This window comes from Ahaetulla prasina, chromosome 1 (genome assembly GCF_028640845.1).
Source record: "Ahaetulla prasina isolate Xishuangbanna chromosome 1, ASM2864084v1, whole genome shotgun sequence".
Taxonomy (NCBI): domain Eukaryota; kingdom Metazoa; phylum Chordata; class Lepidosauria; order Squamata; family Colubridae; genus Ahaetulla; species Ahaetulla prasina.
The window spans coordinates 77,838,668-77,852,896 of record NC_080539.1 but is presented as its reverse complement, the minus strand read 5'-3'; the positions used below and the strand labels follow the sequence as shown (position 1 = coordinate 77,852,896).

At 42.1% G+C, this 14,229-nt stretch overlaps 1 protein-coding gene across 1 annotated transcript in view; it reads right to left on the bottom strand.

The window, feature by feature from the left end:
* LOC131189142 (kinesin-like protein KIF28P) overlaps positions 1–12,388 on the bottom strand; it is a 45,642-nt gene extending 33,254 nt beyond the window's left edge. Inside the window, exons 1-5 of the mRNA XM_058165040.1 lie at positions 12,188–12,388; positions 10,902–11,105; positions 9,668–9,703; positions 2,337–2,561; positions 60–214 (exon numbers count right to left, since the gene is read on the bottom strand). Of these exons, the coding sequence (XP_058021023.1) occupies positions 60–214; positions 2,337–2,561; positions 9,668–9,703; positions 10,902–11,105; positions 12,188–12,343 (776 nt within the window). The 5' untranslated portion in view covers positions 12,344–12,388. The remainder of the gene's footprint in view (positions 1–59; positions 215–2,336; positions 2,562–9,667; positions 9,704–10,901; positions 11,106–12,187) is intronic.
* Positions 12,389–14,229: the final 1,841 nt, after the last annotated feature.

Sequence of the window (14,229 nt, the reverse complement as noted above, 5' to 3'; positions counted from 1 at the left end):
TGGGCAACAAAAATGCAGCAGGGGAATCCATTAATTGCAACCCTTAAGTTGTTCTGTACCTGATCACATTTCCCAAGGTGGTTAAACTCAGATTTACACGTGTTCCTTCTTTTAGTCTGTCGCCTTCTGATCCGGAGGACCTTTGCCTTTCACTCCCTGCCAAGTCCACTAGATTTATAATGGACTGTTTTGTGATTTCATCTTTCAGAAAAATCTGCAGGAAATAATATTGAGACAGGAAGTGGCAGAGTTGACCAGGTATTTCAGAAATGCCTTTAAGTTCTCATTCTCTTATTGATATTAATATAATATAACAACAGAGTTGGAAGGGACCTTGGAGGCCTTCTAGTCCAACACCCTGCCCAGGCAGGAAACCCTACACCATCTCAGTCAGATGGTTATCCAACATTTTCTTAAAAATTTCCAGTGTTGGAGCATTCACAACTTCTGCAGGCAACTTGTTCCACTGATTAATTGTTCTAACTGTCAGGAAATTTCTCCTTAGTTCTAAGTTGCTTCTTTCCTTGATCAGTTTCCACCCATTGCTTCTTGTTCTACCCTCAGGTGCTTTGGAGAATAGTTTGACTCCCTCTTCTTTGTGGCAGCCCCTAAGATATTGGAACACTGCTATCATGTCTCCCCTAGTCCTTCTTTTCATTAAACTAGACATACCAAGTTCCTGCAATCATTCTTCATATGTTTTAGCCTCCAGTCCCCTAATCATCTTTGTTGCTCTTCTCTGCACTCTTTCTAGAGTCTCAGGATCTTTTTTACATCGCGGTGACCAAAACTGAATGCAGTATTCCAAGTGTGGCCTTACCAAAGCATTATAAAGTGGCACTAACAGTTCACATGATCTTGATTCTATCCCTCTGTTTATGCAGCCCAGAACTGTGTTGGCTTTTTAAGCAGCTGCTGCACACTGCTGGCTGATATCTAAATGGTTGTCCACTAGGACTCCAAGATCCCTCTCACAGGTACTGCTATTGAGCAAGGTACCACATATACGGTACCTGTGCATTTTGTTTTTTTGGCCTAAACATAGAACCTTACTTTTTTAGCTGTTGAATTTTATTTTGTTAGATAGCACCCAATGTTCAAGTCTGTCAAGATCTTTCTGTAACTTGAGCCTATTTTCTGGAGTGTTGGCTATTCTTGCCAGCTTGGTGTCATCTGCAAATTTGATGAGTTTCCCATCTATCCCCTCGTCCAAGTCATTGATGAAGATGTTGAAGAGTACTGGGCCTAAAACAGAGCCTTGGGGTACTCCACTGCATACTTCCCTCCATGTGGATGTAGTTCCGTTGAGGACTACACGTTGAGTGCGGTTGGTCAGCCAGTTACGAATCCATCTGGTGGTGGTGCTGTCTAACCCACATTTTTCTACTTTATCTAGTAGTAGGTTATGGTCTACTTTATCAAATGCTTTACTGAAGTCCAAGTAAATTATATCGACAGCATTCCTCTGGTCTACTAATTTTGTCACTTTGTCAAAGAATGCAATAAGATTAGTCTGGCATGATCTGTTTTTGACAAACCCATGTTGGCTTTTGGTTATTACTTTGTTTGCTTCTAGGTGTTCGGTGATTCGTTGCTTGATTATCTTTTCCAGAATCTTCCCCGGTATTGGTATAAGAGACATTGCTGTACTCAGTATATCCATCAAAATATATAACAGGCTGATATTATCAAAGATTAAACATAAAACAAAAATAAAACAAATAATGACGGTCAACATGCTGTGGGAATCCAGCCACTATTATGTGACCATAGTAATAGTATGTCATTAATTTGGATTCAGGGTTTAGAAGTCAGCTGATGTGGCTCAACGTACCTTCAGATACCACTTTCAAATTTAACATAAGACATACACAAACCAGAGGTGAAATCTACTTACCTTCCTTACTGGCTCAGAAGTGCACATGCTGCCTGCGCGCATATCACCTGAGCACGCAGACCTGCGCATGCTCAAAACCTTCTGCATGCGCAGAAGGTAAAAACACATTACTTCCTGGTTAAAACCAGGAAGTAATAACATCCAGGCGGCGGGTGAACCACCAGCCATGATTGCTACCGGATCGTGAGATCCAGTCAGAACCGGGAGCATTTCACCTCTGATACAAACCCATACTACAGGTCAAATTTCCATGGGTTAAGAAAACGGTCTTTGAAAATACATACATTTTCCACTGACTTTAGGAACAGGCAAATGTTTTCTCAAAATAGCTCTAATTATCTGGAATCAGAAACTTCACAGTAAGAGCCTAGTAAGAGCCTAATTTGTTGCTTATGCGTGCCATATTTGACAACTGTCTGTAACTGTGGCTTTCCTGTACCTGTTTAAAATGAATGGTGATGACCATATGAGACCTGCTGCTGGTGGTATTCATGGTGGTTGAAGCTGTGGTCCTTATTTTGGTGCCTTGCTCCATGAGCCTCTCAATTTGAGCATTACTGTCACAAGGTACCAGTTTCAAACCATCCACATAGAAGCCTTGCTGCTGGTCTTCTCTAACTTTGAGTCCACCATACTTTTTGGTTTTAGACAGCAAATCTATTACCTGGAAGGGCAGATAAAGTTATTTTAAAAGGGGGGAAAAGATAGGCTGACATTTCAGTGAGGAAGAAAATTCTTAAAATGTAAAGATGTATTTGTAAAAGAACAGGGTTGATTAAATAGAATTACAGAGAAATGTAAAACATGTCTTAATATTTTCAATGGTTATAATATAGTTTCTTCTGTTGGGTGCACATGACTGTGCAGCAATTTATTTATTTATTTATTTGTCACAACATCATACAAAAAGATTATGTAGTATATACACATATAAACATATATAGGAAGAAGAAAAGAAAAACAATAGGACAGGAACGGTAGGCACGTTTGTGCGCTTATGCACGCCCCTTATGGTCCTCTTAGGAATGGGGTGAGGTCAATAGTAGAAAGTTTTTGGTTAAAGCTATTAGGATTATGAGAAGAGACCACAGAGTCAGGTAAAGTATTCCAAGCACTGATGATTCTGTTGCAGAAGTCATATTTTCTGCAATCTAGATTAAAGCGGTTTACATTAAGTTTAAATCTATTGGTTGCCCTTGTATTATTGCAATTAAAGCTGAAGTAGTCTTTGACAGGAAGGACATTACAATAGATGATTCTGTGAGTTAAACTTAGGTCTTGTCGAAGGCGACGGAGTTCCAAGTTTTCTAAGCCTAGGATTTCAAGTCTGGTGGGATAAGGTATTTTGTTGTTTTCAGAGGAATGGAGAACTCTTCTTGTAAAATATTTCTGGACACGCTCAATTGTATTGATGTCAGAGATGTGGTGAGGGTTCCAAACAGGTGAGCTGTATTCTAGAATTGGTCTAGCAAATGTTTTATATGCTCTGGTTAGTAGTGTGGTGTTTTTGGAAAAGAAGCTACGCAAAATTAGGTTTACAACTCTTAGAGCTTTTTTTGCTATGTAGTTGCAGTGGGCTTTGGCACTTAGATCATTTGACATGAAAACTCCAAGGTCTTTAACGGGATGGGGGTCGTCTGTAAGGTAATGTCCATCTAGTATGTACTTAGTTTTAGAGTTCTTTTTTCCTATATGTAAGACTGAGCATTTGCTGGTTGAAATTTGGAGCTGCCAATTTTTAGACCAAGCGGTTAGATGGTCAAGGTCGTTTTGAATGATAGAAGTGTTGTCTGTGGTGTTAAATAGTTTGACACCGTCAGCAAAGAGAACACAATTACTTGAGATAAGGCCACAAAGATCATTAATGTATAGAATAAAGAGTGTTGGTCCAAGGACGCTGCCTTGAGGAACGCCACTCTTGACAGGAACAGGATTTGATAAAGCATTGCCAATTTTGACCACTTGTTGTCTGTTAGACAGAAAAGCAGATATCCATTTGTGGAGGGGTCCTGAGATGCCATAGGATGTCAGTTTAAGGAGAAGTTTATCGTGTACTACTGAGTCAAAAGCTTTGCAGAAGTCTATGTAGATTGCATCTATTGATTTGCCTTGATCTAGATTTGAAGTCCATATGTTTTTGCAGTGGAGAAGTTGTAAGTTACATGATAACTTTTTCCTGAAACCAAATTGTTTGTTGGAGAGTAGGTTGTTAGTTTCTAAGTGTGAGGTAATGGATTGATTGATGATAGATTCCATGACTTTGCAGGTGACGCAGCAAAGGGAGATCGGTCTGTAGTTTTCGACTAAGCTGGGGTCTCCTTTTTTGAAGATGGGGATGACTGTGGCTAGTGACCAAAGTTTGGGAAGAGAACTGGTAGTGAAAACTTTATCAAAGATAATACTTAGGGGTTCAGCTATATTAATGGAAAGTTTTTTTAAGAAATATGCACATAGACCATCAGGTCCAATAGAAAGCGATGGTTTTAAGTTGTGAAGAGCTTTACCAACGTTGTCTTCTGTGAAATCTATATGAGTTAAATCATCATAGTCATTGCTGGTTCGTTTGTGGAATGTTGGATATGTGTTGTCGGAGTTAACAAAAACTGAGCCAAAGAAAATGTTGAAGAGGTTTGCTTTGACTGTTTCGTCATTGCATTCTTTGTTGTTAGAATCTTTTATTCAATATTCAAGTCAGCATTCCCAATGTGGTATCTTTCAGATAGACTGGAATTCCAACCCTCTTTGATTCTCCCTGTGGGAATTCTAAGACTGCCTAAAGATATATGGATCACTTTGTGAGGGTTCTCACACATTGTTGTTTTAAACATGCAAAATAAATGACTGGTAGCAATGGTTCAAATCTTTTGGTTCATATGTCAAAGAAAATTATTTTAATTACATATAAGGTAAAGGTAAAGGTTCCCCTCGCACATACATGCTAGTTGCCGACTCTAGGGGGCGGTGATCATCTCCGTTTCAAAGCCGAAGAGCCAGCGCTGTCTGAAGACGTCTCCGTGGTCATGTGGCCGGCATGACTTAACGCCAAAGGCGCACGGAACCTTCCCACCAAAGGTGGTCCCTGTTTTTTCTACTTGCATTTTTACGTGCTTTCGAACTGCTAGGTTGGCAGAAGCTGGGACAAGTAACGGGAGCTCACCCTGTTACACGGCAGCACTAGGGATTCGAACCACCGAGCTGCCGACCTTTTGATCGACAAGCTCAACGTCCTAGCCCCTGAGCCACCGTGTCCCTTACATATTATATTACATATAAGGGACTCTAAAATAGTAACACTTGAAAAAAGTAAGTTGGACAAGAGAGTCAATTGTCCCCTCTCTAACTGCCCCATTTGGCATGTTCAGTTTTGTATTTTAACATGCTCGCGGCGGTTTTTCTTTATTAGGTCCAGAGGTTATGGGGGGAGAGAGGTTATGGGGGGAGAGTGTGTTCCTATCTGTGAGGGTGGTTCTATTGACACGGTAAGTGGGAGAGGCAGATATGGCGGAAGCGAGGGGTCATATCAAGTTCCGGGAGCGCGTGCTCGATGTTTGAAAGCGATCACGCGCTCCGACCCCTTGGACTTCACCCGTTTCCCGGATGGTCAGGATCCTCAGAGCTTGGGCCTCCGGCTGATGTTGTGCAATGCTCGGTCCGTGGTGAATAAAGCCCCCCTCGTTTGTGACCTTATACAGGGGGGTTCCGCGGACCTTATGGGCATTACGGAGACCTGGTTGGGCACTGAAGGGGGCGTGCCCCTGGTTGAGTTGTGCCCGCCGGGTTTCCGTGCATTCCATCAGCCGAGGGCCCAGGGTAGGGGTGGGGGGGTGGCGGTTGTGATTAGAGAGAGTCTAGAGCCGAGGGAGACCACTGTACCTCAGATTGCCGGGTGCGAATCCTCTTGTGAGATGGGGTCATAGGTGTCAGATGGGTATGCTGATCACGTACCTGGCTCCTTGCTGCGTGACAGCTGCCCTGCCCGAGCTCCTGGAGGTGCTGGCCAGGGTGGCAGTTGAGACCCCCAGACTTTTAGTCATGGGGGACTTTAACTTGCCATCGTCCGGCTCGTCATCGACGGCAGCTCGGGAGTTCATGGCTTCCATGACGGCCTTGGACATGACCCAAGTAGTTGATGGCCCTACTCACATTGGGGGTGGCACCCTGGACCTGATTTTTCTCTGGTCAGTGGTTGAGAGATCTGGACTTAAAGGAATTAGTCATTGAACCTTTGTCATGGTCAGATCACTCTCTTCTTCGCCTGGACTTTCTGACCGCCATTCACCGCCGCAGGGAGACGGAGCCGATACGTTGGTTCCGTCCCAGGCGCCTGATGGACCCGGATGGGTTCCGGACGGAGCTTGGGCCATTTCCTGAGGGTCTGGCTCACGGCTCGACTGAGGAACTTGTTGCGGCCTGGGAACAGGCCGCGACGGGGGCCTTGGACCGTGTCGTGCCTTTGCGGCCTCTGACCCGGCGCAGGTCCCAACCGGCTCCTTGGTTCTCCGAGGAGCTGAGAGGATGAAGCGCCGGGGAAAACGCCTGGAGAGTCTTTGGAGGCCTAGCCGTTCGGAAGCTGATCGGACACTAGTGAAGTCCTATACTAGGACTTACCTAGTGGCATTGAGGGAAGCGAGGCGTAGCTACGCCTCCGCCCTCATTGCATCGGCAGATAACCGCCCAGCCGCCCTGTTTGGGTGACTCGCTCCCTCTTACACCAGGGGAGCGGGATGACCCGTTGCAGGGACGTGCTGAGGAGTTTAACGTTATCTATACGATAAAATCGTTCAGCCGGGATGGTCTGGACCAAGATTGCAGTGATACGGGCGAGATGCGTGAGGGCGGTCTTGGTGACATTGTGTGGGATGAGTTTGACCCTGTGGCTCCGAGGACATGGACAGGTTGTTGGGTAGGTTGAATGCCACCACGTGTTTACTGGACCCGTGCCCTCTTGGCTGGTGCTGGCCACCGAGAGGTGACACGAGGCTGGCTCCAGGCGATTACGACCGCTTCTTTGGTGGAGGGTGTCTTCCCGGCCGCCTTGAAAGAGGCGGTGGTGAGGCCCCTCCTTAAGAAGCCGTCCTTGGACCCGGCTGTTTTAGGTAATTATCGTCCGGTCTCCAACCTTCGCTTCACGGCGGAGGGTGTAGAGAGGATGGTGGGATATCAATTTCCCTTGCACCTGGATGAAACTGTCTATCTAGACCCGTTCCAGTCCGGTTTTCGGCCCGGTTACAGCACGGAGACGGCTTTGGTCGCGTTGGTGGATGATCTCTGGAGGGCCAGGGACAGGGGTTGCTCCTCTGCCCTGGTCCTATTAGACCTCTCAGCGGCTTTCGATACCATCGACCATGGTATCCTGCTGCGCCGGTTGGAGGGATTGGGAGTGGGAGGCACCGTTTATCGGTGGTTCTCCTCCTATCTCTGACCGTCGCAGTCGGTGTTGACGGGGGGGCAGAGGTCGGCCCCGAGGCGCCTCACTTGTGGGGTGCCGCAGGGGTCGATCCTCTCGCCCCTTCTGTTTAACATCTACATGAAGCCGCTGGGTGAGATCATCAGTGGTTTCGGTGTGAAGTACCAGCTGTATGCGGATGACACCCAGCTGTACTTTTCTACACCGGACCACCCCAACGGTTATCAAGTGCTGTCCCGGTGCCTGGAGGCCGTACGGGTCTGGATGGGGAGAAATAGGCCCAAGCCCAACCCCTCCAAGACAGAGTGGCTGTGGATGCCGGCATCCCGATACAGTCAGCTAAATCCGCGGCTGACCATCGGTGGCGAGTCATTGGCCCCGATGGAAAGGGTCCGCAACTTAGGCGTCCTCCTGGATGAACGGCTGTCTCTAGAAGACCATTTGACGGCCGCTCCAGGAGAGCGTTCTACCAGGTTCGCCTGGTACGCCAGTTGCGCCTTTCTGGACCGGGATGCCCTATGCACGGTCACCACGCACTCGTGACGTCTCGCCTGGATTACTGCAATGCTCTCTACATGGGGCTCCCTTGAAGGGCATCCGAGGCTGCAGTTAGTCCAGAATGCGGCTGCGCGGGTGATAGATGGAGCCCCTCGTGGCTCCCGTATAACACCCATCCTGCGCAGGCTGCACTGGCTACCTGTGGCTTTCCGGGTGCGCTTCAAGGTTTTGGTGACCACCTTTAAAGCGCTCCATGGCATTGGGCCGAGCTACTTACGGGACCGCCTACTGCTACCGAATATCTCTCACCGACCCGTGCGCTCTCACAGAGAGGGTCTCCTCAGGGTGCCGTTGGCGCGGCAATGTCGTCTGGCGACACCCAGGGGAAGGGCCTTCTCTGTGGGGGCCCCCACCCTCTGGAATGAACTACCCCCCGGACTTCGTCAGCTTTCGGACCTCCGGACCTTCCGCCGCGGGCTTAAAACGTATTTATTTAATTGTGCAGGGCTGAGCTAGATTTTAAATTATGGGTTTTAAATTGGGTTTTATTTGATATTTTAATTCTAAATTTCACGGGCTTGTTAGAATCAGTTTTTTAATTGTTTTATATTGTATTTATATGTCTTTTAAATGCCTGTACACCGCCCTGAGTCCTTCGGGAGATAGGGCGGTATATAAATTTGAATAAATAAATAAAATAAATAAATAAATAACCCTCCATCTGCAACATGTTGATTCTTGAATTCTTTAAGGCTGTCTTGACTAGAGTGCAATACCTTTAGTTTTTTCTTATACTCAATATTTTTTAATTGATTTGATTTGTGTACAGTAGCTGCCCAGAGAACCTTTCACAGTGTACTTATAAATCAGACAGCTTCTTGATAATTCCACCAAGAATAAGTAGGATGGAGTATTAATCCCTAGACCAGGGCTGTCAAACTTGTGGACCGCAGGCCAGATGCGTCACATGCTGGCCACGCCCATGTGACGACATAAGTTTGACACCCCTGCCCTAGACCATTTCTGATTTGTTGGCTAAAACCAGTACATTATAGATCAAGCATTGTTCTTGATTGGGCAAAGGAAAGTATAAATTTCCCAAATAAAATTGGCTTTCACTTAGAGAATCCCCCACATTCTATCAAACTACAAATGCATGCACAGAGCAGAAGAATAGTTTACTTAAAACCATCCAAAAGGGATCTCCAAATAATATTTTTTCTAATGAACATATGCTGAAATGGTGAAATTAGCATATTCGTATTTAGTAACCTGGTAAGTGGGCTGTTTTAATTAGGCTTGCTGCATAGAGTTGGAATTTTATGGCAGCTTCTTTCCTTCATGTTTCCTTCTTCCTCTTTCCCAATAAACTCCTTTTCACAATCTGTAGGGTGGTCTTCATTGGTTTTGTAAGGGAATTTCTCATAAAACCTTTCTTGTGTTAAAGATTGCCCAAATACTTAGCTATGCTAGTGTCTCAGGATTGGCACAAGACTTACTCAGCTCTGTGTTGTTAATAGTACCTTCCTTTTATTTTTGTACAATCTGAAGGGAATTAACCTGGGTAGGCTAAGACCAATACTAAGACAGTTTAGCTGGGTAGAAGAGGGGATATTAGGAGGTTCACAATTGCCTAGATTTTCAGAATATTTTTTTGCACTGACAGGTTAGCCATTGAGGATTGAGGTGAGTTGTGAGGTCAGTAACTTTGGTATAAGCATCAATTCTGTTTCTGAATTGTTATAAAGATCCTCTGAGGAAAACTCAGATTCTTAGCGTCTACCAATGCTACTTCCCATAGGAAGCTATTAAAATATATCACAAAAAGAAAAAAAAAGGCTAAATGTCATCTTGAGTACAATTACCTGTTCATTGTAAATTTCCAGCATACTAAATGTAATCTATAAAAGGGAAAATGGAAAAGATACCACAAGATAAATTATTAGTTCCATTATTAAGTATTTAACTAGTTAGAAAAATGCAACTCTATATATTCTATAGAGTTCTGCATTATTGTATATACCTAGCTTCTATTCGGTAGTTGTATTTTATCCAAGTTCCCTCTTGCTTGGAAAGTAGCTATTTAAACTTAAGATTCAAAACATTCCAACATACACACACACTCTAGTCATCCAAAGGCTGTCACCATATAGATTTTTATTTTTTATTATGAATGTGTCTATCTCAAAACAAAAAGTACCGTATATACTCGAATATAAGCCGATCCGAGTATAAGCCGAGGTCCCCAATTTTACCCCAAAAACTGGGGTAAACTGGGGACTCGAGTATAAGCCGAGGGTGGGAAATGAGGCACCTACCGGTTGGGGAAACCCTCCCTCCCTCAGCTGAGAAGGGTGGCGGCCCCCGCCCGCCTCTCACTGCACCGCAGGGCTTCCCCGCGCCGTCCGGTAAAATGTGAAAAAAAGAAAAAAAAAAAACTCGAGTATAAGCCGTATATACTCGAGTATAAGCCGAGGGGCTTAAAAAAAAACAAACTCGAGTATAAGCCGTATAGACCCGAGTATAAGCCGAGGGGACGTTTTTCAGCACAAAAAACGTGCTGAAAAACTCGGCTTATACTCGAGTATATACGGTACTTGTACAGCATTACCCATAATTTCCTCTTCAAATGGAAGACACTTTTTCTTAAAAAACAGAGATGGACCCTTATTGATACAATAGAAATTAATGGGGATGATCTGAAATATTTTTATATAAACAATTTTCACAATAAATAACCTTGTTCTTTGTCCCTCAAAAATCTTATTTCTGACTATGTGTTTATATCTTAGTCTGATTATGCACCAAGACAAATTCCTTGTGTATCCAATCACACTTGCCCAATAAAGAATTCTATTCTATTCTATTCTATCCTATCCTAATGTGTCATCAATATTAGCAATTATATATATTTTTCCCGTGATAATTTGTCCCCAACCAATTTCTTCAGGTCTTCCAGTGGTACAATATCTTAATACCTTGGGATATCATGTCCATTTATGATAAAAAAATAAACCAGTATCTCAATATACATAAATATTTCTGTAAACGGGTCATAGTTAGCTATGTTGCAATACATAGTTCAGGTTTTGAACATACCTGATATTGTTTGTTTGTGTCTTGATTTTGAATTGTTTTAAACAGTTCTTCACACATGACTGGAATTATGCCTCTGTTTGCACCATGGCCTATCATGGAGTAGCTCTTCCCTGAGCCTGTCTGACCATAAGCCAGAAGAGTGGCATTGTAACCTTGCCAAGCATTGTCCAGAATTCCCTCACCAAGGTCATGAAAAATGTCCCTCTATAAATGATAGAACATTGAGTTTTATCACATTTAATTAAACTGCACAAATGATAGTGATGTTAGTTGGGTAACCACCATGTATATCTTGATCTGGTGATACTTACAAAGGTCTGATCAGACATTCAAGAAAAATACATCCAGTTAAGGAAATTCTATTATACCCAAACAAAGGTAACTTCTTGAGAGTGGAGATGTGGGCACCTCATCCGCCCCCCCCCCCATGGTTTTCCAAAAATGCCTCAGGCCATCATTAAGATGCTGTCTCACCCCTTTAACTCTGATAGCATTTATAGCACTGGCTAAGGAAAAGATAAATGAAAAATGTATAATGAAATACGAAGTTTACATCACCCGTCACAATTTTTTTTCAGATAAGAAGCAGAGGAGAGAATGGCAGCTGGTTTTGTTGTACCAAGGATCTCAATTATCCTCAAATTTCCATATTAATGTCTAAATTGCACATAGGCAGTACTAGATTGCAGTAGGCAGTACTGCCTACTGCTCTAGGCAGTAAGGACTTTGAACACGTTAAACCTGGCAGTCCAAGAAAAGAATGTTAACAAGACTTGGATTGGGAAGTTCGTATTTTTATTCAATTTAGACTGCAATCTAAACTCTGTTCCTCCTAGAATTGGCTGGTTTACCTCTTCTATCAACCAAGGGAAAACTCAATTATGAAACAAGAAATTTGAAGTTGGATCCTACACTTCCTTGTTTCTTAGTTTCTACAGCTGTTGGGAAAACTCAACCTTAGGAAGCTCTGATAAGAAAATGGTAGGAAGCGCTGAAGAACTAAAATCCACCTGCTTCCACATTCCCAGCCTGAAAAATTTACTTAAACCACTTTGAGAGTTGAATTAAATTTAAATTTCCTTCTAATGGTTTGAGAGGGAGAGGGTTTTTGATTAAATCATAATGTATAAAAATCACTGACTTTTGCACTAAAACTGCTGTGACAGGGCATGTGGATTATCAGGCTTACCTACTGGCTAGTCTGTGCAATCTATTTTTGTCATCACAACTGATGATGGAATATTTATATTTTTTTTCTCAATAGAAAATATTAAAGTACTTTTTACCTGCCCAGCATATCTGCTGTTCGGTCCAGATGAAACAAGCTTGCCATCTTTGTCCTTTAAAAATCCACTGTGTGACCAATATGCCAGGTCAAAAGTAAAGGACTTTACATGACTTGGATTTTTAGGATCATGTATGCTTGTTGTGCTGGAATTCATAGAAATCACACATCTGCTATCTGCATCTTTCTCTCTCTGTTGAAGTTATAGTCAGTTTAAATCCATTAAAATTCAAATTGCCAACTTGATCTTTTTTCAGTTTAGACTATAGCATATATATTTGCGTTTTGGAAGAAGCCGATTAATTTTTTTGAAACATAGTTTTTATTAAAAACTTTACAGTAAATACAATAGTAAAAACCAGTACAAACTCTTAATTTCCCTGGTTATATGGGATATGGTCTTAAACGGAAGATTTCTATAGGTGCATTATCTTCTATTGCTTTTAGAATAAGAAAAATTACAGGAGGTAAAAAAACATGCTTTTAATGCTCTCCTCCCAGTGTGGGAATTGCCTCCAAACTTGAAATCCTTGCTAGCATCTGTGAAAGTTGAACAGGTAGAAACCCATCTTTTAAATGTCTGATTAAATAACAACTGTTATTTTACTTTATTTATTTTAAAAGGTTTGTTAGGAATAAATGGTCAATCAAAATCAGATTTACAGCTGCTTATTGTATTCAGCCTCAAGGGCCTAACATTTCCAAGGCAGAACAGAGTTGCAAATTTAACGAAATCACCTATCAAGCATTGATCGAATCAGGCAAAAATGCCTGAAAAGTGAAGCTAGGCCTGGTACCACCAGCAAGGGTTAGTTTATTTAACTTGGGTAGTACAAACATCATGACCAAGTTTCACTTTGTCTCCCCATTTAACACATTATTTTCTGAGTGCTGATGCCGTTACAGACGCAAGTTTCTACTCAAGTTCCCCATTTTTTGCCTTTTGTTCATCTCTCTTCTCTACAACACAAATAACCCAATGACTTAAAAACAATAGACTGCACAAAACGAACAACTAACCTGGTTAAAAGGTCTGACACGTACTGCTACTTTCACACGGTCAGAGTTTGGCATCTTAAACTCTTCAAGGAATTAAAATATAGTGTGCAAGCACCAATTATATCCAGAACACCACTTGGATAAAATTTTTTAAAAAGATGGTCTGGAGCACAAGTACCTGGTGTTTTATACCTAATACATTATTGATATCTTCACCTGTCACCTGTATAAGGTAACTGATAAATTATTTCTAAGAGGAGCTCCATTAGATTAGGTTGACTGCTACAGTGAATTGTCTCCAAAAATACATCTGAACGTTGGTAAACTTACATAAAATTCTATTTGTATTATTTATGCATTGTTTTTCTCTTAAACTATAATTTCAATTCAGCCTTTTAATATCTTTTTTATGCTGCAATGATAGGTCGAATACTACAGAAGAGTATTTCCAGACAAATTTTATTTTAGCAAAATTGTGGTAACATTTCTCTAGTAACCACAAAATCTATAAAACATGCATCATCTCAAAATATCAAATTTGAACTAAATTTAAGTAGATGAAATCCCTGAAATGCTGTCCCTTGTTGAATACTTGTGACAAAATAAATACCTTGAATGTTAAGAACCTTCTGCTAATGCATCAAGTTAAAAAAGAAAATTTGAGGTGAGATTTTGTTTTCTAAATCAAAGAGCAGCTTTCCCAAGTTAAAACAAATACAAAAAAATATTGCACAGCTTCAGTACAATGGTTTACATTCTGACTTCTTCAATTAAATACATGTTGAATAAAGAGAACAAGGTTTTATTTATGATGGATAACTCCTAGTATTAATTCCCATGAGGTCAACGTATTTTCTAAAAATTCTAAAAGTGTGAAATTTTAATTTTAAAAAAATGTATAAGATCAAAAAATTTTTAAAAAAAGAATGCTGGCCTCCCATCAGAGAGGCATCAACAGTGGAAAGTCGTAATTAAAATCCCCTTTGGGTCATTTGCATTCTGCAACCATATTATTCTCTTCCAAAATGTAGTGGACAATAATCA